The sequence below is a fragment of the Salvia hispanica genome, chromosome 3, assembly GCF_029641045.1.
Source record: "Salvia hispanica isolate PSC_SH4W2 chromosome 3, Shi_PSC_v1, whole genome shotgun sequence".
Taxonomy (NCBI): domain Eukaryota; kingdom Viridiplantae; phylum Streptophyta; class Magnoliopsida; order Lamiales; family Lamiaceae; genus Salvia; species Salvia hispanica.
Genome location: NC_142694.1, coordinates 51394256 through 51418276, shown reverse-complemented (window position 1 = coordinate 51418276; position 24021 = coordinate 51394256). Strand labels below are relative to the sequence as shown.

Below are 24021 nucleotides of genomic sequence, written 5' to 3'. Positions count from 1 at the left end.
TTACTTATATTGTCTGAGGAGATCGTTAAGTCGGTAATCCCTTTAGAATTAATAGTATTATTTTTTCTGTAGTTAGTGTAGTCCAGCCCAGAAAAGGATAGGATCTCATATATTACCCATGTTAATTTGTATACTACAAGATTGCTCGATTTGCAAGATCATATCTCAGGATTAAATGTGTGTTATGTTTGATTAATAAGATTGAATCCCACAACTCAATCTTAGATGGATAATTAATCATAACCAACTCCCTTTAACTAAATAATTTCACAACTTAATCCTGATTATATATTGGTGCTATTTTATCCATGAAACCGAACACCACATAGGCACATATATAATATAATTACATGCAGTGATAACAACAAATCAAGTCTTAATCTTGTCGCCTAATTAAGATATTAATCGCATATGACGTTAATATTGATGATATATATTCAACTTTCACACAGGATCGACCCATTACTTTATTTAATATTTTGCATCTATTTTATTTTCTAATACTATTCATCCACTGTGCATGGACGAATCAAGGAAGGGCATCAAGACTTTGATTATTAATACTAGTAATATTTTAGTTTTCAAGAAATTGAGTATAATTTCTCTGATTACTTATTTACATTTTGCATTAAAGCTTATTATTGTTCAGCCATTGCAATTGATTTGAGATTTAGCGTTATATTTTAAAAGTATATATTGATGAGGATGAGATGATAGAAATTAATATTTTCATTTTTTTCATTTAACTTATAAGGCGGCTGATGCAGGGAATTAAAGATAGACAGGTGAGAATCTAAGAGGATCTAAAGATTATTAGTCGACGTTTCTTTAATTACACACCACAACAATTAACAATTGTAAGCTCAACAGGGATTAATTAGGATATTGATTCGATATACTATGATTTGGGGACCATTTTTACACTTGCAAGTCTGATAAATTAATGTATAGTTGTAAAAGGGCCAATAACAGAAAGGAACTATCTGTAAACATAAAAAGCGTGATAGCAGTCATATGAATATCTACGTGGATTTGAGATTGCAAGTTGTTTCGAATTTAGTAGTATGTGATGTTTAGAGAGAGCCAACATGTACTTTAAAGTTTAGATTAGCATAATTGATAGACATCAACAATAATATAACATCTAAGTTAGTATCACAAAAGGAAATATCGCATGCCGGCTGCCGTTATTTGAGCATGTACTCTGACATCTGAATAAATAACATGTGTAAGATCAAATACTATAATGTACTTACGTAAGGGTGGGAATACGGATATCGGGTATTGGATTTACCCGTATCCGACCCGATATCCGCAGGATTTTGGATACCCAATATCTAATTTTATGGGATTGGGTATGTGATTGGGTATTGAAATTTGAGATAAATCAGGTATTGGATAACCCGAATGGGTAACGGGTATTACCCGAATATCCAATTTATATTATTTAAAAGCATTTTTTAAATTAGTTTAGTCGTTTAGCAATGTTTGCTTCTATATTTTGCTTATTTGTTTAATGACTTTTACGTATTGCACAACCAACTCATGTGGTTTTTATATTTTATTTAATTATTTTGACTTTTGAATTATATTATTGGTTGCTTCTACAGTTATATTAAATGTGTACGTCCTATTATTTTACTTACATATTGCATAACCAATCCCCAAAAATATAATCATATACTTTTAAATAAATGAAACATTAAAGATATTAGTCAATTTAAATATTTCTATATTTATATTAATATATAAAAATTTGAATTTTTAATTAGTTATTAACACATGTAAAGAGTCGGGTATTTGGGTACCCGATACGTCCGGGATAAATATCCGGGGCGGATATTGGAGTACCCGAAAATATATCGGAGCGGGTTTTGGATAGACATTTCAATGATTTTTGAGTTTGGGTACCTGATTTTTTCGGGTCGGATATCCACATATACTCGTATTCCCACCTCTATACTTACGTATAAATGTCAGTATCGTTCTATTGCCTTGACACATTATCATATGATTTATTATAGTCGGAAATAGGTGACTTACTATTTCACTTTTGGGGTTGGAAAGTAGACAATATACATTGATTCCTAAATCTCTTTTTACCTTTGGCCACTTTCGGATATTTTAATTTCAATACCTAACTACGTCCTTTTTCATTTCTTTAATTACACTTTTACTATGTAACATAGTCGTGCTTTGGTGAATGGAAACAGAGTCGATAATGTTTGTGAGATTTCCCAAATTTAAGGGGATGTTTGGTTTTAGCACTTTCCATTTAATGTACGAACTAAACACATAGGTCTTGAAGAAAGGTGATGATTCTGATATAGTGAATCATTTCAAATTCTAGAGTTATTGGTGAGGAAATTAAATTATAGTAGTATTATATTTATCTGATTAATTTTATTTCATTTCATTTATTTAGATTAATATTTGAATTTATGAAAAAGAGGCTTGTTTTCTTGAAACAAACATATCTATAGTATTTGCGATAATGGGATTGCTTTGATTATTGTTGCACTGAAGAATGAAGGCATTAATTTTGCAGCTCTACTTCATAGTGGAATCTCCAAGAGATAAGGTCGAGTTTTGTATATTAAGTTTAATATTAGGTTGACCTATGGTAAGTAATTAAAGCGGTACGAGGGAAACTTTTTTTTAAACCAAGAAAATACACTTTTTTAATACCACTTTCTATATCATAATTGATATTGTGGCCATTTTTATCAATAAACTAACACTAAATTTTGGATGTATGCGTCGGCAAATTCTAATTAATACTATTTGATTATTAAATAGTTAGAGTTTAGAATTTAATGTTTTAGCAAATTTAATTAACTCCAATTTTGATTAATTAAGCAGAAGTACCCCAGAGACGTCTGGTGCCAACATATGTGGACCCCCACCAAGAAAAATTTGCTAAGGAATGATTAGAGGGATCGAATTTAACGAGGTTAAGAGGTGACTACATTAATTAAGCCGAAGGGCATTTTCAGTGGGACGTCAGTCCCATTGGACTTCCCAAAAACACTTTCAGTCATATCATAAGGACATCCTACTGCATTGCCACGTCATAAGTACATTCCACTATACAATGGCGGACATCCTCAAGGACATACCGGCGGACATCTCCAAGGACATACCGGCGGACATCCACAATAATAAAAATTCACAAATTCACAAATATACAATTTATTACAGAATTCAAATTTTGACACGAGCCGTATATATAGAGTTTTTTTTTAAAATAAAAATAAAAATTCGAAACGTCCGTCGTGGCACCGCAATGGCGGACGTCGCCGGAAAGCCGCGGATGAGAAGTGTCTGCAGCCGACGTCCGCATCCGCCCCTCCCACGCCTAATGGTGGATGTCCCACGCAGACTTCTTACACTACGGTCCGACGTCCGCCGGATCATCCGCAATAGCGGATGCTCCAAGCCATGATCAAAGATTCAAATCCATATGTGAAAATTCGGAAGTAGTAACATTAATTGTAAGGTTAAAGATATTATTAAGCCCAAAATGCAAATTCAAAATTAAAATTTGGAGAGAGAGGCTAATCTCCACTCTGGCATTTTAAATTATAAAACTAAACTTTTTCGAAGAAAAATTAAATCTTTTCACTTTCATAAAAAATTAAATCTTTTCACTTTCATAAAAAAAAATTAAAAGCATTTCTTAGACCTTTCTTGATATACATGGACCCCACCTGATATGGTTCTTATCAAGATAATGTTTATTCCATGTGGCGACCAAAGAGTGGATCGGACCAGACTTGATTGTACAGCCCATTATAAAATATGGGTTTTTTCTTTATTTTTGCAAATAGCCCATTACAGTAATCAGTGGTCTAATTATGTTCAATAATTAGAAGAAAATTTTCGTAATTGATGGTATTTAAAGTTTCTATCAAATGATTAAAATTTAAGCATATAGATCATGAGTAATCATATTTCTATGAAAATCGTTGTATACTTTGAATTGAATTATATATTAGTATTGTATTGGGCTTACAATGGAGGAGTACAACTTAATTGGGAAATCTATCTGATATAGTATTAATGTACAGTACAAATTCAATGATCTTGGGCACATTCAATAAAAATAGGGAATAGACCATTAGCAGAAGCATTCCCTACTAATAGAAATTCTAGCACTTGTTTTGTAGTCTTGATTAGAATACATCAGTATATTAGTATTTTATACACAAAACACTTAGTTTGCGTTGGAATATAATGGAGAAAACCATGAGAAGGACAGTTGATGCAAATTATTAAATTAGAAACATTATCAAAATCCAGAAAAGTTGCATCCCACCAAGGTGAACTTTTTCCCCAGTATAAAAACATGCATCCACCTCCAAACCAAAAAAAAATCTTAAATCAAACCAAACCAAACCACACCAAAGCAAAAAATGGCTGCTGCATCAACTTCTCTCATCACACATTCAAGAAGGCTTCTCCTCAACCCTCTCTTCCTCAGTCCCCCCTCAGCCCCCCCACCCTCAACACCGACGCATCCTCTCAGAGACACCAGCAACTTCGATGCAAACGTGGTGATGGTGCTCTCCGTCCTCCTCTGCGCCTTGATCTGCTCCCTCGGCCTCAACTCCATCATCCGCTGCGCTCTAAGGTGCTCCACCCTCGTCTCAGCCGACGCAGAGGGGGCTCCAGCCCCCGCTGCCCGGCTTGCCAATACCGGGATTAAAAAGAAGGCCCTCAAGACATTTCCCATCATTAGCTATGCAGCTGAGCTGAAGCTACCTGGCTTGGACACCGAGTGCGCCATCTGCCTCTCCGAGTTTGCACCCGGGGAGCGGGTGAGGGTGCTGCCTAAGTGCAACCATGGCTTCCACGTCCGCTGCATTGACAGATGGCTTGGCTCGCACTCCTCCTGCCCCACCTGCAGGCACTGCCTCATTCAAACCTGCCAGAAGATTGTAGGCTGCAGCCAGTCTGCTTCCACACCTGTTGTGAATCAAGAAGTTGCTGTCAGGATTGAGCCTCTGAATCCAGAAGGTTTGATTAGGAATCATGGGACTTAGATAGGAATGCAATCAGTTAGTGATATGTAATTAACCTTCTATATTTTGGGGGAAATGGTGGTGGCTAGTGGTATTAGGTGGAAAGTAGCAGCATTGTGCACTAGGTTTTTGATGGGGACAAAAATCAGTGTAGTCCAAAGTGTATATATATGGTCCTTTCAACTTTGGTGCATAGTTACTGTTTTTTCTAAATTATTGCTAGTGATTGTCTTTTCTTGCTATTGGTGGCTGAATTCAAGTTGCAATGACTAGGATTTGGAATGTGTGAGATGAACAAGGCTTATTCTGTTTAGGTTCCCTTCAACAGGCCTTGACTGCCATTTGAGCTTCCCTTGAATGTGTGCATCTTAACAATAGATATTGTAAATAAGGAGAGATTCATTTGTTTATATGAGTATATATTTGAAGTGCACCCACTACCATTTCAGACCATGTAAGGACAAAAACACCCTGTCATGCATATCTGTCTTGGATTCATTAACTAAGTCAACATTCCATGAGAAGGAAAATCTCTATTTTATTTCATTTTGACACCATTTTTAATCTGGAAATGGCATGATTGACAAAACACACCAAAACACAACAACACAACATATTCTTATCGGTTATCCCTGACAGGAAAAATAAGGTTTCTGTAATGAAGGATGAAATAGGTTCAACAGAAAAGCCTCAAAATCATGACAAAGTCTTTGCATTCTCAGTAACTTTACAAGAGAGACCATATCATAAACCAAAAAAATAAATAAAAAAAAGAAAAGCTAAGTGGAAAGCTCTTCAACTTACCCATTTTTTATACATGATATTGTATCAAACATGGAATCAAGAACTACAAAACTGTATCAGTATGCATACCTTCACTTAACACAAGTGGGGCTGTTGAAAAAGCATATGGTTAAAATTTCTTCAACCTTCCTGCACTGTTACCAGATTTGTCCTTTTCTCCCTTTATCTGTTTCTTCTTCTCTTCCTGTTTCTTTGCAGCCGCCTTTCTTTGATTGTTGCTCCCTGCATGGCTCAAACCCCCATGGCTTCTGCCGAGATATCCATATTGATCACTAGGACCAGAGGAAGCATCAGAGGCCATCGAGTCATCGCTATCTGCTGCTGCTTCTTCTTGCTCCACTTTCTTGAACCCTTTTCGGGCTATTTTGACATCGCCGTCATCGTCATCGTCATCTTCATTGTTCTGGTCAGCGTACTCGTGCTCGAGAAGGTCCGGGGAGGCTATGTACGTCGTCCACCCGGACTCGCTGCTGCTGCATTCCTCGCTGCCTATTTTAGAAGGATCCATTTCAGCAGGTCCAAGAACAACAAGGCAAATATATCTATGGAGGGGATTCAGAAACTGAAGAAAACAGGCAGCAAAATCTCGAATTAGAGTGGTGAGTGATGCTATTGGGCAAACCAGAATCTTGTTGATTGGGAGGTAAATGACTATGGCCCCCTTTATCTATTGACCCTTTCATGCAACAAAACCACCTTCATCATTGGAGAGGGGAGAGGTACTGCTTAGCTGTCTCTGCACAATAAATTCTCTGGCCTTTATTACCAGGAGCAACTTTACAGGTGAACTAACCTCACTTATAAAAACATAGGTCTCCTCTCTCTCCTCTCTCCCAAAGCACACAAACAAAGACAGGGACAGAGGTTTAGACCTCTTTTAAATTGGAAGATACTTTGTTTGCACACTCATAACACCTCATGCCCGGGAAACTCCCTATTCTTTACTTACTCCCCTGTCTGCTTCATAAATATAAAGCTGCTTTTGAAATGAGGATACAGATAAGGCCCACTTGCACATATGGCAAAGAATGTATAAACCCAATGATATCATATAGCTCAATGAGCCCCTTTTTTAGTTTAGAACCATTTTTATTTATCAACAGACCTTTAATTTCTGTCTTGCCATCAAGCAAGAGCAGCCTTTCATGTGAATTACACAGTCAATCCAACTGTGTTTTTGGCTTGTTCTACGGGGTTAAATTGGATATGTGAACCGTGTACAGTATACACGGTCATTTTCTCAACACAAACTGAAACAACCCTTTTATTTTGCTGCTGTCGCTGTCCTCCAAAAACACCCAAGATTCAATTTTTATTTTGTTTTTGTTATAAAATATGCTTTCCAATATCACAATTTTATAGTAGTAGGTATAATTGGGGACACAAATATTGATCAATATTACAAGAAAAAATAGTAAAATATAGTAATAGGCATAATGTTACCTCAATTGGGCATATTGCATCCTCGCTATTCTGCCATGATTCCCTCTCCTACCAAATTGATTCTTCCCTTGGCTTATTCTCTGTTTGGATTTCAGACAAGTGAGGCCCCTTTGAATTCCTCTTGCCTGTTGAATAGGTCTGCCTCGTTTCGGCATTCTTCAACTTGGGTCTTCTGGGCTCCATGTCGCGAAACACAATATCCCCCAAAATTATGATAAAGCACAGTGCTGTCTTCACTCGAAAATTTGATCCGAGATCACACCCAATTGAGTGAGGACTTGTGTCGAACACCTCATTGGCATGCATCTGTGTATAGCTGTCGCGTAATTAGGCCGACTAGGGCTTATTTGGGGATGGTGATGTTTTGCTGCGGTATCCATCTGCGTGTTATTTCATCAACATCATCACGTGGAAACGCCATAAATCTCTGCCTTCCGCAGTCCTCAATCGATGCTTACAACAGTTTCCACACACACGTCAAACGACTCGAAATTTTTTTATTTTTTTTTTTCAATTTAAAAAAAAGTACTCTCTATCTCATTAAATATGCAACATTTCCTTTTCGGCACAGGATTTTATGTATGGTTATTTTGTAAATCAATGAAGAAAAAATAAAATAAAAGAGAACAAAAAATAAAGATAGTATTATTTTTATTTTTTAAAACGTTTCATTTTTAATGGGACATACAAAAGAAAACGTTTCATTTCTAATATGACCAATAATTATTGGCTGATTTTGTTTTCACTTAACAGTATCCAAACACACGTCAAATGAAATATCTTTATTGCATGTGTTGGTGTATTGGTCCATACGGACAATTTCGCATGTCTAATTAATGATATCTGAAATAAGTACAGTAGTTATTATAAATAAAGTGTATTTTTCTAATTTATTTTATTAATTTTTTGCTTCACTTTATGTACTATTTTAGTAAAGTATTCTTATTAAAACACATAGTAATTTAGTTAAAATCTACAATTTGGTGTGCAAAAACTGGATGAAAGATGCTAATGATTCTCCATCGATTGTGAATTTTCGACTTCAAAATTTCTCCTAAAGCTCATAGCAACTCGTTTGTTTCCATGGAATATTTTTGCTAGTCTTAATAGTAAGATTAAATATAATGTAACTCTTTAATACTCTCTTCGTTCCATAGTAGTGGAGGCATTTCTTTTCGGTACGGAGATTAAGAAAAAGTTGTCTTAGGTGAGTTAAGTAAATGAAGAATAAAGTAGGAAATGAAAAAGATAGAGAGATGTAGAGAGAATAAAGTAAGAGAGAGTAAAGTAGGTGGGAAGAAATGCGTCTGACTTTTACCAAAAAAAAAGAAATGACTCTACTACTATGTAACGTATAAAAATGGCAAAATGATTCCACTACTATGGAACGGTGGGAGTAATTTATATTTGAATCTTAATATGACATGTATCTTATACTCCAGTATCTAGAAAGTTAAATAGATTAAATATGATGTAACTTAATTGATAAAAATTTAACTCAACAAACCTCAGTTGAATTCAAACCACAAGTATTTGATTCCTGAATTATTGTCAGCTGCAAAATTAGTTATAATGGGGAAATTGTAAGAGAACATCAATTTTCCAAAATCAGCATCAAAGTTTATCTCTCAACTTAATAAAAAAAAAATTCAATAATTGCTCCCCATGTGATCCCCATGTACATTCAATGTCTCATCGGATTATTCGAATCTCCATATATACTAATAGTGTAATGATTACTGTTTATCATTGTTAATTTTCCATGGGGGTACAATTCGGCGGCCCATAAATTAGTAGGACATTAATATTGTGGGTACGATTCAGCGGCCCATAAATTACTAAGCACATTAATTTTCCTAAAATCAAATCACTCTACATAATATTTTAGTCTTATATGGATATGAAAGCCCACGATATTAATGAGTGATGTACTCAGTTGGTTGATTAATTTAGCTACTCCAAGAATAATTTGAAAGCCACTATAATTATTTTGGCGGCGTAGTCAAGTCACGGCGTTTCAGTTTTACTTTGCAAGATATTTTGGTAATTTTATACTATTATTAGTATAATTTTAAAGAGTAAGTTGTATGTAAATATTCAAATTTTTAATATTTTTTTATTTTTTAAAATTCAAACACATAATCTTTGAGTTTTTTGAATTTTTCTTCAAAAATTACTATTCAATGTTAAAATTGATGTGTTCGTCAGAAATGTCACCGTGTTAAAATGCAAAAAGTATCAAAAGATGTTGTTTGAGCAATGCATGTAATTTGTTTATTAATACACGAACTTTTAAGGTTTTCTAAAATTTCTCTGAAATTTGAGATTTTCTGGAATTTCTCCAAATTTTGAGTATTTCTTATTTTTCTCTAGCTATAGATTTTTTAAAAATCATTTAATGACAAACATCTTGTTTTTTAAAATTTGACACATCTATTAATTTATACTCCTTTCGTCCCAATTAAGTTGAATCAAAACTTTTGGACATGGAGATTAAGAAATTGTGTTAAAAGTATAAAATATAATAAAGTAGGAGAGATAAAGGGAGTAAAGTAAATAATGATAAAGTATGAATGATTGGATGCTTGTTTTTTTATCAAAAAAAGGAAATGACTCCAACTTAGTTGGGACAATACAAAAATGAATACATTCACGGTCCTTGAAAAGTTGTCCACTTTTGCCAATTTAATCTGTCCGCGAAATATTGTTCACTTTACTTTTTTTTTCATTTATGGTAAATGGAGCTCATTTTCCACTAACTTATTCCACTCACTGTCTATTAGATATATAAATGTGGAATTTGTATTCCAATAACTTTTTCCACTCAATTTTCTTCACATTTCTTAAAATTCATATCGAATCAAATGTGGATAATATTTCGCGGACGGAGGGAGTACAACTCCACTTAATGGGACGGGTGGAATAGTAAATTTATAGAGGGTGAATTTTAAAAATAATAATTTATCAAAAAAGTTAAGGTACACAATGTAACATCTTTGATCAAAATATGCATCATTTTATATTGATGTATTATATTGTTATTTGCATTATGAATATATTAATTAGATATTATAGAGATTAATAAACTGAAGTTCATCCATAATTAATTATTTATGATTTATACTGTTGAATATTTTTAATAAATAGATAATTAAGGGTACATGTGAACGTGTGAGTGTGTGCATGAATTAAAGTAATTGTATGCATGTAATATTTATTTATATATATGCACGTAATTATGTACCATATAATATTTATATATATGCATGAATGAATAAGAATATTAGGATAAGGACTCACTATGAGTCACACGTGTAAATTTATAATTATAAATGGAATAGAGTTATGAGGTGGAAAGAAGATAGGAAGTACACTTCTTTATTTAATATAAATGGGAGTCGGTTTATGGAGGATAGGAAATAATAAAAATAATAATCATAGGGAGGGGTGAGTTTAGCGAGGGGGTGAGTAAAAACGAGAGGGTTGGAATTGAGAAAAATTCACATATATTTTCGGTTTTGGGATTGATGGCTATGGAAAAGGAGATGGAATCAAAACTCGGTTAGATTATATGTTTAATCAGGCGTGTATAAATCACATTTTTAATTTTACATATTTTATGTGATTGATTGCTACATGGAGTATTAAATTGGAGTGAATATTTGAATTATATGATGTGAGCCTGAAATAGTTATGTGTTATGTGTTACTTGATATTGATGGGGTAATATGATGCGGATATGTGATTAGTGCAATGTACTCTCTCCGTCCCAGATTAAGAGTCACTTTTTGCTATAAAAGTCCGTCCCAGTTTAAGAGTCACTTTTAGAATTTTCCATATTTGATCATACAATTTTACCTCATGCTTCATCAAAATTACATCAAAATGCCATTATCTACATTAAAATAAACCAAAACAAAAATCAAAAGTCAAAAGGGACTCACCTTCAACCAACTCTACCATCTCATTTCATTTATTACACATTCCACCATCTCACTTCATTTATTACACACTTCAACTCTTTCTTAAAATCCGAGCCATAACAATAAGTGACTCCAAATATGGGACGGAGGGAGTATATGCTTATCTATAGTATTGGAGTTAATTGATGAAATATATGGATATGAAATTAGTGCAATGGATATGTTTGATGTATGGTACTGGAATCATTCGAATCATAGGATTAAAGAGGATATGTGACTGCCTTGCTCTTGATCTGATATACAATGGCAATGGACCTACGGGTCATATACAATGGCAATAGACCTACGGGTCATATACAATAATAATAGACCTACGGGTCAATACAAAGAGCAAAGAGGGACCTTCGTGGAAAGGTCAAATCAAAGAGGGGTCTTCGTGGAAATGTTAAAATGCAAAGAGGGGCCTTCGTGGAAAGGTCAAATAATTAAAAGGGACCTGCAGGTCGTATACAATGGAAATCCCGGGCAGATACCAGGCTTGATTAGTCATATAATATTAAAAAGAATCATAAAGGCATATGCATATGGATGCGAAATTGTTTATGATATTTATTGTTTCTAGTTATATGTAGTATATTATAATTAAAGAATATGCTTGATATTTCTGTGACGTGATATTAAAGGTGAAATTTATACACGTTGAGTTGTGGCTCATATAAACCACTAATATTTTTCAGGCAAAGATATTGCTGATATTTGGTTGATATGAGTTTTAGAAACTCCACGTGTTATTAGGGTTGGTGGCTGACGCGTTATAGCAACCTTCTCTTCCTCGTCATTTTGCATGTAGATCAATGTATAACATATAGAATGGTGAGAGAGTATATGTAACAGATAAATGTTGATTTCTGAGTTTATCTTATATGGGTGTTTTACGAATTTTACATGTAGGTTATTTGCAAAAATAATAATAATAAAAAAATCATATTTTACATAATTAGACTAAGGGACTAGTTGGGATATGACACACAATTTAAATAAGTGTATTGTATAATAAAAAAAAGTATGTGTAAATTCTTATTCATGTTAAATCACACAAATTTTGAGATTAGTAATTAACATATAAAAATAAAACAGTCATCCTTCTACAATTTAAAAGACAAAAATTGCAAATATGTCAATTCACAATTATCTCAAAAAAAAAATGTTATATCTTTAAGAGATTAGACATAGCCTGTTATAATTTAAGAAGATTTACCGTCTAAAAAACTAAACACAATAATTTAAAAAGGGCAAAACTATAGCAATTCAAGAATTAATTTTTATTTTGATTGAAATTGTTTACTGGAGGAAAAAATTAAATAATATCTTAGTTCATGTATTTAAATTAGATAAAAATAATTAGAGGGAACATCTTTTTTTTTCCATGAACTTTGCCAAAGTATCATTTTAGGTCCGTGAACTTTGAAAATATCATTTCAGGTCCATCAACTATAGGTTAATATCATTTCAAGTACTTTTTTACTATTTCCAAGTTTTTTTGGACAAAAATACCCTTGATACCTTAAAGGGTATATATTTTTAATAAATTTATCCTATACTCATATTTTTTATAAAAATCTTTACTATATATTTTTGATGAATTTTCTAAATATAATTTGACCTTCAATATTATCACTTAATTTTGTGACATGCAAGAATAGATCCTTATTTAATACTCCATTTTATTATTAAAGAAAAGTTCTTTATTCAATTTTAAAATTCTTTAATATAAAAAATTGAAGAAAAACAATTTTACTTGCATGTCACATAATTAAGTGATAATATTGAAGGTCAAATTATATTTAGAAAATTTGTCAAAAATATATTGTAAAGATATTTATAAAAAATATGAGTATATGATAAGTTTATTAAAAATATATACCCTTTAAGTTATCGAGGGTATTTTCGTCCTATAAAATTTGGAAGTAGTAAAAAAGTACTTCAAATGATATTAACCCATAGTTGATAGACCTGAAATGATATTTTCAAAGTTTACAGACTTAAAATGATACTTTGGCAAAGTTCGTAGACTAAAAATGATGTTCCCTCAAATAATTAAAAGGTTAGGGGGGCAATCATAAAATGTCGAAAGTTCGTATATGTAGACTAATAACATATCATATTATTTTATCACCTTCGTCACTTAGATGGTAATATATCAAGTGTACTTCACCTCAGCTTTGATTTGACAGTATTTGTTTATTGGGAGAAAATTCAAAAAAACTCAAAATTCATGCAGTTAGATTCAGAATTTAGAGTTTGGCAAAAAAAAATCAGAAAATGTTGAAAGTTCATGTATTTATAAGCAAATAGTCGTAAACTAAAATAGATTCAGAATTTAAAGTTTGGCCAGAAAAAAAAATAGAAAATGTTGAAAGTTCATGTATTTATAAGCAAATAGTCGTAAACTAAAATATATTGATAATTTTCATATTCATTTTGACGCAATTTGGGGTGTAGCTTATGTGTTAGTTACCCCGTTCCATAGTAATGAAGTCATTTACTCCCTCTGTCCCACTAGAAATGAAACGTTTTCCTTTTTGGTCTGCCCATTAAAAATGAAACGTTTCTAAAAAATGAAAACAATACCCTCTCTACTTTTTCTTCTCTCTTACTTCACTCTCTCTTCATTAACTCACAAAACAACACTACATAAAATCCCGTGCCGAAAAGCAAATGTTGCATATTTAATGGGACGGAGGGAGTACTTTTTAGTAAAAATCAACATATTTATTTTCACTTAACTTACTACTCTTATCTTTTAGTTTATTTTTTTTTCTCTCTCTACTTTTTCATTTTCTACTTTTTTTTTTATCAAATACCTTCATGTTATGTAGGACCCTCATCTCATATATATTACTCCTATTAAATGAAGATTTTACATGGAAGAAAACTCATAGAATGAAGGTCTAAACAAAAGCGCAAAAAACAACAAGGAGCTTATCTAACAGCAGATCAAATCCAAAGGCCTTAAATCTCCAGCAATCAAAACCTAAAGTTAGGGAGGCCCAACTGATCCATTCTGCATAGCGCTTTCACAAAGGGTGGCGCCGAAGTCCTCGAGAAAATCAATGTTGTCGCAGACTTGCTGCCGATATTTTCCAGATGATCCGCAACCTCGTTACCATCTCTGAAAATATGAGATATTCGCCAAGAAATGCCTTTCAGTTCACCCCTAATCCTTGCCAAACTTTGACAGATAGCCGCTGCTCCCATTTGCCCCGAGGCAATCCACCTAACCACCGTTTTCAGAATCTGATTCAACTCAGATATTATCACCAAATTGTTTGGCCAAGAGCAGACCATTAAAGCAGCCAAAATCTCACCATTATGATCCCTTATAACTCCCCCACCCCCTGGACTTCGTAAGTCTGGAAAAAAAGCTCCATCAGTGTTAACTTTGATCCAAGGAGCATCCGGTGGTTTCCAAAGGACTCTCTCTACTTTCCTTGGCCTAGCCGCAGCCGAAGGGCCTGCCATGAAGTCCACACTTGACTACTATTCCTACATTGTCCTGGCCCCAACAGCCTAGCCAGTTTCATTTTCTACTTTGTTCTCCTTTATTTAACTTACTTAACACATTTTTCTTAAATCGCGTGCAAAAAAGAAACGTCTTCACTACCACGGAATGGAGGGAATAGTAGATAAATTGTTTTGCATGAGATACATTCGATCAATTTCTCTTGTTCTTATTATGGTGTTTGGGTGAAGTCTAAATGGTAGATAGTTGCCTTGCATAACGAGAGACACTCGATCATATTAGAAAAAGATGTGACACGTATAATACAAATCCTAATAAATAATGTTGTAAGATTTACTGTCCTATTAAATTTCTCATATTTTCTTATTTGAAAGGTACTCAATATATGTCTTTCACTTTTAGCATTTTTAATAAATTAATTCTAAATTCCAGTAACTCATTCTACTCAATATAAAAAGTAAGGTCACATTCCACTAACCTTTTATATCTACCTTCATTTAAAAAGTTAAATAATTTCTTAAAACACGCCCTGGTCAAATTTCTACTTGAGACCTTTAAGAAACTAGAAGTGTTTTTGAAATTTCTCCAGTTTATTTTAGACATGTCTTTGTTGTAAGACTTTATAATGCAATTTTCGCAATGATGACTCATCTGTATGTCAAGTTTTGTATGAACTAGTGTTCACACCCATGCTATGCATGGGACAAAAGAATTTTAAAAAATAAATACATAATAAAATGAAAAAATAAAATAATATGTTTAAATAAAGACCAAAAAGTAAAATCAGATAATTTGAAAATCCTACATACAATATCTGAACGATCATCTGATTTTAGTCCCTTAAACCCAAGAAATCTACTCTCCGTATTCAAAAAATATAAACATTTAAAACGACACGGGTTTTAATGCATAATTGGTAAAGTAATTGAGAAAAATTAGTAAAGTAAGAGATAAGAAAAGAAAAATGAGAAAAGTAAGAAAGAGAAAGAGAAAAGTAATGAAAGTAGAGTTAGTAGATAGTGGGGCCCATGTCCTAAAATAGAAAGATTCTAAAGTTTCTATTTTTAAGGAACGACCCAAAATGAAAATAGTTGCTATTTTTAAAAAACGGAGGGAGTAACAATCTCTGGCCACTTCGGATTACACGTAAATGTAATAAACAAATTTGGATAACCAATCGATCTATAAATAGTCATCGCATCTTGGTAATTCTGGATCATATATCTTGCACCACCAACAGAACTGGAATACAGAATGATTTGTTTGCTATGCATCGAACCATCTGTCTCACCTCGCAATACAACCTCCGTCAAACCACTATACATTTTAGCACGTAATTTTTTCTGCTGGGTTCTAACAAACAGTAGACGACCAGTCTCATCAAAGTATAAGCATCAACAACAAATTATTAGAATAAATCAATATTTAATTTGAAAAAATAGATTAAAGTACTTTAAATCAAATAGAAAAATTCAAATATACTTTAATTATAGAAAAAGTTTTAGTAAACAACATAATAATAGAATCAAATGTAACATCAACATCATCACTATAGAATATATTCCCTCCGTTCCATAGTAAATATTATACTTTTCATTTTAGTTTGTTCCACAAAAGATGTCACATCTCCTCTTCCAGAAAAAGTTCCGTCTCACATTAATTATAAAATTATATTCTCTTTCACCACTTAACACACAAAATAACATCTTCTAAAATCTCACATCTCCCAAATGTGACATCTACTATGGGACAGATGGAGTATAATTTTGTCTCTTGAAATACAACATACATTTGCCCATGACTAAAAACATGCGTTTTAGAAATAGACCAAGAATACTAAATAACCTAAAATTTTCACAATTAATATACTTACTTTAGTATAATTTAAGGTAAATAGATAATAAATAGTACCTATGGGTATATATCTTGAATAAAATATAATAAATAATTTAATTATTATATTAATTATATCTACAAATATTCATTATAATAATTTAGTTATACCACAATAAATTTAATTTACCAATCAATAAAATACAAACTCTTAAAATTAAATTTGTTGTAAGTATTTATTATAATGACTCAACAACTTTGGCATAACCCGAAAGGAAAAAAAAAATTGTTGATTAGTTTGGTTTGGTTGGTTTATTATAATTAAAATGAAAAAGTAATAATAATAATAATATTTTATAAATTAATAAATTATATAAGTATATTAGAAAGATTGATGAAAGCATAATCAAAGATACCTTTAAAAATGTAAATCATAAGCATTTATTATAATAATTTTTTAACAAACTAATTTTTTTCAGTTAAGATTAACAGGAGTACTATAATTATTTTATAATTGGAAATTAACTACATATATGCATTGAAATAAATATTCAAAATTTACAATTTACAATAATTCAAAACATATTACTTTTAAAATTTTAGGTTTGGTATTTGTACATATTTAGAGTTGTAACTTCTCTTACAGAATATAATTAGTAATATAAAACTTACTATAATTAACTTCTAAAATTAAATGGGAACTAACTCCATGTATCACTATCACTATAATTATAAAACGATCACTTTTTAAATTTTAGGTTTGGTATTTTATTTTTGTCAATATTAATATATTATTCTTTATTTACTTATAATCGGTTAAGTTTTTTTTATACTTACAGTTTTACAAAAGCGTAGTAGTAATAAATTAGAATAAATTCTTAAATATCAACAACCTTTAAATCTTATTCTAAAAAGTTATTATTTTATAGTTATATTTAATTTTTGTTACGATTCAAAACTTTTCATAATTAATTTATGTACTTTAGTTTAATATTACATTTTATATCACAAAAATAATATTAATGTGTGATATTAATTGAGAAATTGACTAAGTTTATTACTCCCTCCGTCTCCGAATAAGAGTTACTAATTTCCATTTTGGTCCGTCCCCAATTAAGAGTAGCATTTCATTTTTACCATAAATGGTAAATAGGTCCTATATTCCATTAACTCATTTCACACACATTTTATCATAAAACCAATATAAAAAAATAGATCTCACATTCCACTAACTTTTTCAACCAACTTTTCTTTATATTTCTTAAAACCCGTACTCGGTCAAAGTGTTACTTCTAATAGAGGACGAAGGGAGTATTATTCAATACAAAACAAATTATAGTATTTTATTAACAATTATTTTTGGCCATGGAACTTGACAGATATACAATAAATTAATAGTCCCAAGTCCCAACATCCAAATTAAATCCCCTATAAGAAACTAGAAGTGTTTTTGAAATTTCTCCGGTTTATTTTAGACATGTCTTTGTTGTAAGACTTTATAATGCAATTTTCGCAACGATGACTCATTTGTATGTCAAGTTTTGTATGAATACCTTTGAGATTGTCTGACATCACACTGTTGGTAGACATCGTCTAGCACTAGCTGTCTATTGTCCAATCAAACAACTCATGCTCGCAATCATTGGAGGATTGGTGATCATAGTTGTGCTTCCTCGCTTTGGTCCAGATGATTGTCTATCGCACGTCTAGTTTCATAGTGACAAACTTTTTCCCAAGATTTTACATAGTATTTGAAATGCTTCATGTTTTTCTCGTGATAAATGGACATAACCTCTTTTAGAATATACGTTAGAGTTGCGATGCTTCTCTATTATGACTCCCAACTTGTTATAGATGCCATACAATTTTTGGATTTTTCTACATTATTAAAACAGGCTCGATTTCAAAGCATACGAGATGTTGTGGGATGACTTTAGGATATACCTCGTTGTACCCCTCAACAGCTTGTAATACCAAAAGCCTTTTGTTTTTGTTAGTTGACGACGATTGAATCTTTCATTGATATTCACGTAGACGTTAAAGATCCGCATAGTTTCCTATGCAGTGTACGAAGCTCGTACATCACATATGGGAATCAATTCATCGAAAAGTTGAATGTTTTCGAGACGACGAGCTTACAAACGAAGATGATGAGTGTGCCGGTTGAGAATGCATTATAACGAAGATTAGATTATATCGATTGAATTTTATAAAACTTTGAGTAGAGAAATTTGATTAAAATAAAAGAGATGAGATAAAAATTCGATTTTCAATTTTATGTAAAAATAAGTGACCAACCAATGTGGGACACCATATACAAGTTGGTAGTCAAAGTATCCGAAACCTAAATTATTTTTGGTTTACTCTTTGCCCTTGGATTTTTCCAAGTCAATGAAATTTGTAAATCCCTAAATCACAGAAACAGATGGCACAGCTGTAATTAAATACAAAACCGATGGTTATCTAATCTTTTCGCAACCCATTAAAAAACTACAGATCCAATCCTTTTCCAGCCTTAAAAAGAATAAAAAGGTGGAAAAGAAAAAACTTAAACAAAAAGACTGCAGGCTAATCCAATCAACAAATAAAACGAAGAAATCGGTTTTACCGATTCTCTATGATTCGAAACACGTAAATTTGATTACATTTCGTTTGAAAACCAAAATAATTTAAATTCATTCTCAAAATATCTGAGTATGTCTTTAATTCAATCGTTGAGATCCATTGATTTGGAGCAGGAATCCTACCCGCAGTATGAAGATTTCCTTGTTCTTCCATTTTTCGCTCTGCTTTTCCCTACTATCCGGTTTTTGCTTGACAGATTGGTTTTTCAGGTAAGCTTATTAGCTTGTTTCCTGTATGTTTCAAATTCGTTCGGCTCAGAAAGTGCGCGATGTGTTTTCTGGTATTTTTTAAGTGACCTGATTGGTGCTTGTGCGATGGATTTTGCTAGTTTGACCGTTTTTATCTGTTGAAGCTGGTGTGAGTTTTCAACTTTTGTAGAATGTTGGCTAGCGGCTTATGGCTTATGCTAATCGATATCTGACTGTATTTGTGCTCGAGCCGTAGGTTCGGTTACTGATTATTGAGTGCGCATCGATGTAGAGATTTTGTGATTTGTGGAGTTTCTATGAATTAAGACTGTTTTTTATTAGCGCAAAATGTTAAAACGGAATATTGGGGGAGCAAAAATGTGGTGCATTGAGATACATCAGTTTGAAGTCTTTTATTTGCTGAAATTGTTGATCGGAAGTGAAGTCTTATTTGCTACATTAGCTATTGGTGTTGGATTAGATATGCTGTTATCAAAATTTCCATGAGTAAATAAGAGTCTCCACTCTGCAGCCACCGATCTGTTTATCCAATTTGGAGCTCTTTTGGTTAGCAAGCATCCGGGATCAGCATATCCCACAATTTAGTAAAATCTGCTTTACTTTAAGTTAAATTGGTATACATGTCCGATGCTATTTGCTTTTTGATCCTTAACATTACAGATTTCTTCTGAAACACTTTTTACTATCCTGGACTGAATTTGCCTAAGTATTGAATCACTATACCATTTGAGTTTCAAAAAGACAAACATGGCATACTACCAGATGGCCAATATTTAGATGTTTGTGCACAAGGAAAACTCTGGAGTTTTGCAAACACAGTTCTATTGAGTTGTTTGGGTTGGTGTCCTCCGATTTTTTTTTTATTATTATTTTGAATATATTCCATGGATAGAGTATTCTTTGTGGCAGAATATTTTCATGTAAGTGGAAAAGGCTAAAGTTTCTTTATCTCAGTATGCACTTTCTTGTTGCCTCAAATCTTGAAATTAAGTCGTGCATGTGTCTCATTGATCTTTCACTGTTTCTCATCGAAAATAACAACATAAAAAAATTACCTAATATACATAATCCCCTTATTTGATTTACATATAATTAATTATGGCTGTGATTTCTTAGTCATTCACTGTTGAGAAAGAGGCTACCTCTCTTTTCATGAATACTGCCCATTACATTGCTTTTTCTGATCATATGATTTGAATAATTTGATCCCTGTGCACTGTATGAGTTCAGCATTGGAAGTCAATCTCAATTTTTATAGTATGTTTACTCAATTTTAGGCTGGATTTCTATCTTGCAGAAACTTGGAATGCGATTAATATATGGAAAGGGAAAGGAAATAGTGGAAAATGAGTCGAATGAGCAGAAAAAAAAGATAGCAAAGTTCAAGGAGTCAGCATGGAAATGTATTTATTATCTTTCTGCTGAGGTTTTGGCACTTGCTGTTACATACAATGAGCCTTGGTTTAAAGAGACAAGATATTTTTGGGTGGGACCTGGAGAACAAGTATGGCCTGACCAAACATATAAGTAAGGTTCCTTTCTCTTTCTCTTCTTCTTTTCTGTTCTTCGATTTTTTACTTTGCCAATTACCATGAAGTCATGACCTATAGGAGGCTGCTTTACCTGTTCAGATCTGTATTTTCTGCATAGTATCTATTAGGTGTCATGATAGTGGCTTCTTAAGTTCTGAATATATGTTTGTAAGTACCTTTGATAAAGCTGCTTGATTTTCAACTGAAAGTATTTGTGGTCATGTATGAGATCATGTGGTTGATGGAATGGTCTTCCTATCCAGGCTGAAACTGAAGGGCCTGTATATGTATGTTGGTGGATTCTATACATACTCCATATTCGCTCTGATATTTTGGGAAACGAGGCGCTCTGACTTTGGGGTCTCTATGAGCCATCATGTTGCAACTTTTATTCTGATCGTGCTGTCTTACGTATTCAGGTATGCTTCTAGAGTGTTCAGATGTTGCTATTATTTTAAATGGATAATCTAGTTTCTTCTTCTTTCGATGTGTGTGCACGTAGTTCAATGTAAAGGAAATCAGCTTTATCGGGATTTTTCCTTGTTTTAGTTCAACATGGACATGTTTAGGCAACAAATTCGACTGTCATTCTAGTTCTATACAAACTTCATTTATTCTATGGATAAATAAACAGAATTTTTTGAAGGCTGCGTCAAGGTGGACTTGAACCTGTGACCTTTGGCCTTGGGAATTAACCACTTTACCACTAGGCCAACACACACACACCACTCGCTAGTCGCTACGGACTTCATTGTTCTTATTTCTGGTTGTTGCAGATTTGCACGAGCAGGTTCAGTTATTTTAGCTCTTCATGATGCCAGTGATGTATTTCTTGAAGTAGGGAAGATGTCCAAGTATAGTGGTGCAGAAGCACTGGCTAGCTTCTCGTTTGTTCTTTTTGTGATATCCTGGGTGATACTTCGTTTGATATACTATCCATTCTGGATACTCTGGAGCACAAGGTTAGTTTTGGTGCTCTTTGTTATTCTCTCTTATTTCTAAGATTAGTTTTGGTTATTGAGCTTTCCTTGACAAATGCTGTTGCTATTTAAGTATATAAGTTTCTTCTCAGCTTAAGTGTGCCCATTCTCTTCTCATTAAGTGTGAAAAAGGGAACTTATCAATTAGCAGAGTTCTTTTAGCAATACCAAGGAATACATTGGTGATATGCCTTTCTGCAAAATGCATGTGACCACACTGTTCCTGCTACTAGACTTTTGGTGTAGAATAGCAAATTGGCAGTTTTCTTGCCTTTTCACCTTTTGTTCATCAACATCTACTGATAAGGTTTTGTTGTCACTGGCTGAGAAAAGTTTAAGAATGTGATACGCAATTTGTTACCTTTACACCTTTTTAAATTTTTATGCTTAATCTTACCGTGCAGCTATGAAGTTGTCCAGACGCTGGACAAGAATAAACACAAATTCGAGGGACCAATCTATTACTACCTTTTCAATTCCCTTCTTTTTTCTTTGCTTGTTCTTCATATCTACTGGTGGGTGTTGATGTACCGGATGCTTGTCAAGCAAATCCAAGAAAGGGGCCGTGTCAGTGAAGATGTTAGGTCTGGTGAGTGAAAATTCAAAACTGAAAAGCAACACTCAGTTTCATGCATAGAGCCTGAAAGTTGCTGCTGATAACATATTCAAGTGCCAGCATCCATGGTGGTGAAATATTTAAGAACCTAGATTGCATATTTTTTTCCTGAGATGATAACCCACATTGCATGCTGATACAACCTGTAACTTCAATTTTGCATCCTCTTTGTGCTGGGAATAAGGGCCACAAAATATGATATTATGAAAATCAATCCTAATCTGAATCTGCTATGCATATATACTAATTCAACTGCTGATTGCTCAAGTATAACTATATGTTTTGGATTTTCATCAGAATGGTTCAATGGTCCTACTGTAAATTAATCAGAAAGTCATCAATCAATCTGGGAGAAGCCCATCAGGCTCTTTGCATTCCCCCTCTGTTTTTTTTCTGGAAATGAAGCTTATGCTGTTTACCTGAGTCTGTTTCCACTCCCTTCTAAGTAACGAGACCTGTAATGATTGCAGTAGTAAGAGAGAGTGAAGAAAGTTGTAGTTTTGTCATAACCATATCTGCTGTTTCCTGTGCAGATTCTGAAGATGAAGATTCTCATGAAGATTGACGAAGTAAAATATAGTCAGTGCACATGATTGTACATGGTAAGCTGCAAGACTATTAGTGTGGCTAGAGAGCAAGATACATCTATTTCTATCCATATGATAGCATACGTATATCTATTCCCATTACGTTTTCTTGAAAATCATATGGTTGTCCTAATTCCCTAATTTGAAATTTTCATTTCTTGCAGATCCAAGAGCAGCCTACGTTCATCGAAACATTCCTTGACTTTGTAATGATCAGAAGATTTACTCTCAATAAAAAAAAAACAAAAAAAAAAAAAAAAAAACTTGCATCAACTGAAGATTACTTGAAAAACAGCCCTTGTCGAAGTGGTAAGCCCGATTCTTCATTTTAAATCTAAGCGATCTGCGATATATTAGAACAGTGCCATTGCCTCTGGAAAAAAGAGGGAAAAAACGTTCTCCTATTAAATATGTGCAATGATGGATTGAATCAGGAATTGGACATTTTAGTCGGTAAATCTTGAAACTAGCACTGCAAATTTTGCAGCACACAACACTTTGTACAATCTTTTTTACCTCAGTTTTTATTGAAATTAAGTTCGGTTACATGAGTTTGCTTGATGATATTCTGATGAAGTTTGTGTGTGTGTGTGTGTTATTTTATTTCCCCATTTTCTTTTGAGATGATATTCTGACTTAAATTGAAATTTTAAAAAATGTCCTCTAATTATCTTTTATTAGTAGTGCTATTTATTTTCCCAGACTTAACTACTTAAATTGTTCACGAGATCACAAATTATTGACAAACTTCCAATCATATTACCGTTTCTGTTATTTCATCATTATAAGGTGGAAAATGATATCTTATGTATTTGTCATTCGCCACCTATATCTGACTCGTTGTTGATGAAATATTGAAATATGCACATTCAGTGTCGCAATTATGCACTAACGACTCGATCATAATTACTTTATGCAATAA

At 33.0% G+C, this 24021-nt stretch overlaps 3 protein-coding genes across 4 annotated transcripts; 2 read left to right on the top strand and 1 right to left on the bottom strand.

Annotated features, from left to right (window-relative positions):
• Positions 1 to 4415: 4415 nt before the first annotated feature.
• Positions 4416 to 5237, top strand: LOC125210016 (RING-H2 finger protein ATL78-like). The gene has a single exon (XM_048109591.2). It carries the CDS (start codon positions 4416 to 4418, stop codon positions 5043 to 5045), a length of 630 nt encoding a protein of 209 aa, XP_047965548.1. The 3' UTR covers positions 5046 to 5237.
• On the bottom strand, positions 4830 to 7878 carry LOC125210017 (uncharacterized). 2 transcript variants are annotated; one of them, XM_048109592.2, is made up of 4 exons: positions 7272 to 7878; positions 6451 to 6564; positions 5898 to 6317; positions 4830 to 4968 (listed from the first exon to the last, which is right to left on the bottom strand). In XM_048109592.2, exons 2-3 carry the CDS (start codon positions 6509 to 6511, stop codon positions 5938 to 5940), a joined length of 441 nt encoding a protein of 146 aa, XP_047965549.1. In that variant the 5' UTR covers positions 6512 to 6564; positions 7272 to 7878; the 3' UTR covers positions 4830 to 4968; positions 5898 to 5937. The 2 variants fall into 2 exon arrangements, with proteins under 2 accessions (XP_047965549.1, XP_088923008.1); XM_089066882.1 differs by lacking the exon at positions 7272 to 7878 and having other exon boundaries at positions 6451 to 7260.
• An 11204-nt stretch (positions 7879 to 19082) lies between these two features.
• On the top strand, positions 19083 to 23645 carry LOC125215495 (ceramide synthase 1 LOH3-like). Its single transcript, XM_048116924.2, has 7 exons — positions 19083 to 19384; positions 20682 to 20911; positions 21180 to 21335; positions 21693 to 21878; positions 22301 to 22485; positions 23046 to 23114; positions 23264 to 23645. The coding sequence occupies exons 1-6, from the start codon at positions 19247 to 19249 to the stop codon at positions 23075 to 23077; spliced, it is 927 nt and encodes a 308-aa protein (XP_047972881.1). The 5' UTR covers positions 19083 to 19246; the 3' UTR covers positions 23078 to 23114; positions 23264 to 23645.
• Positions 23646 to 24021: the final 376 nt, after the last annotated feature.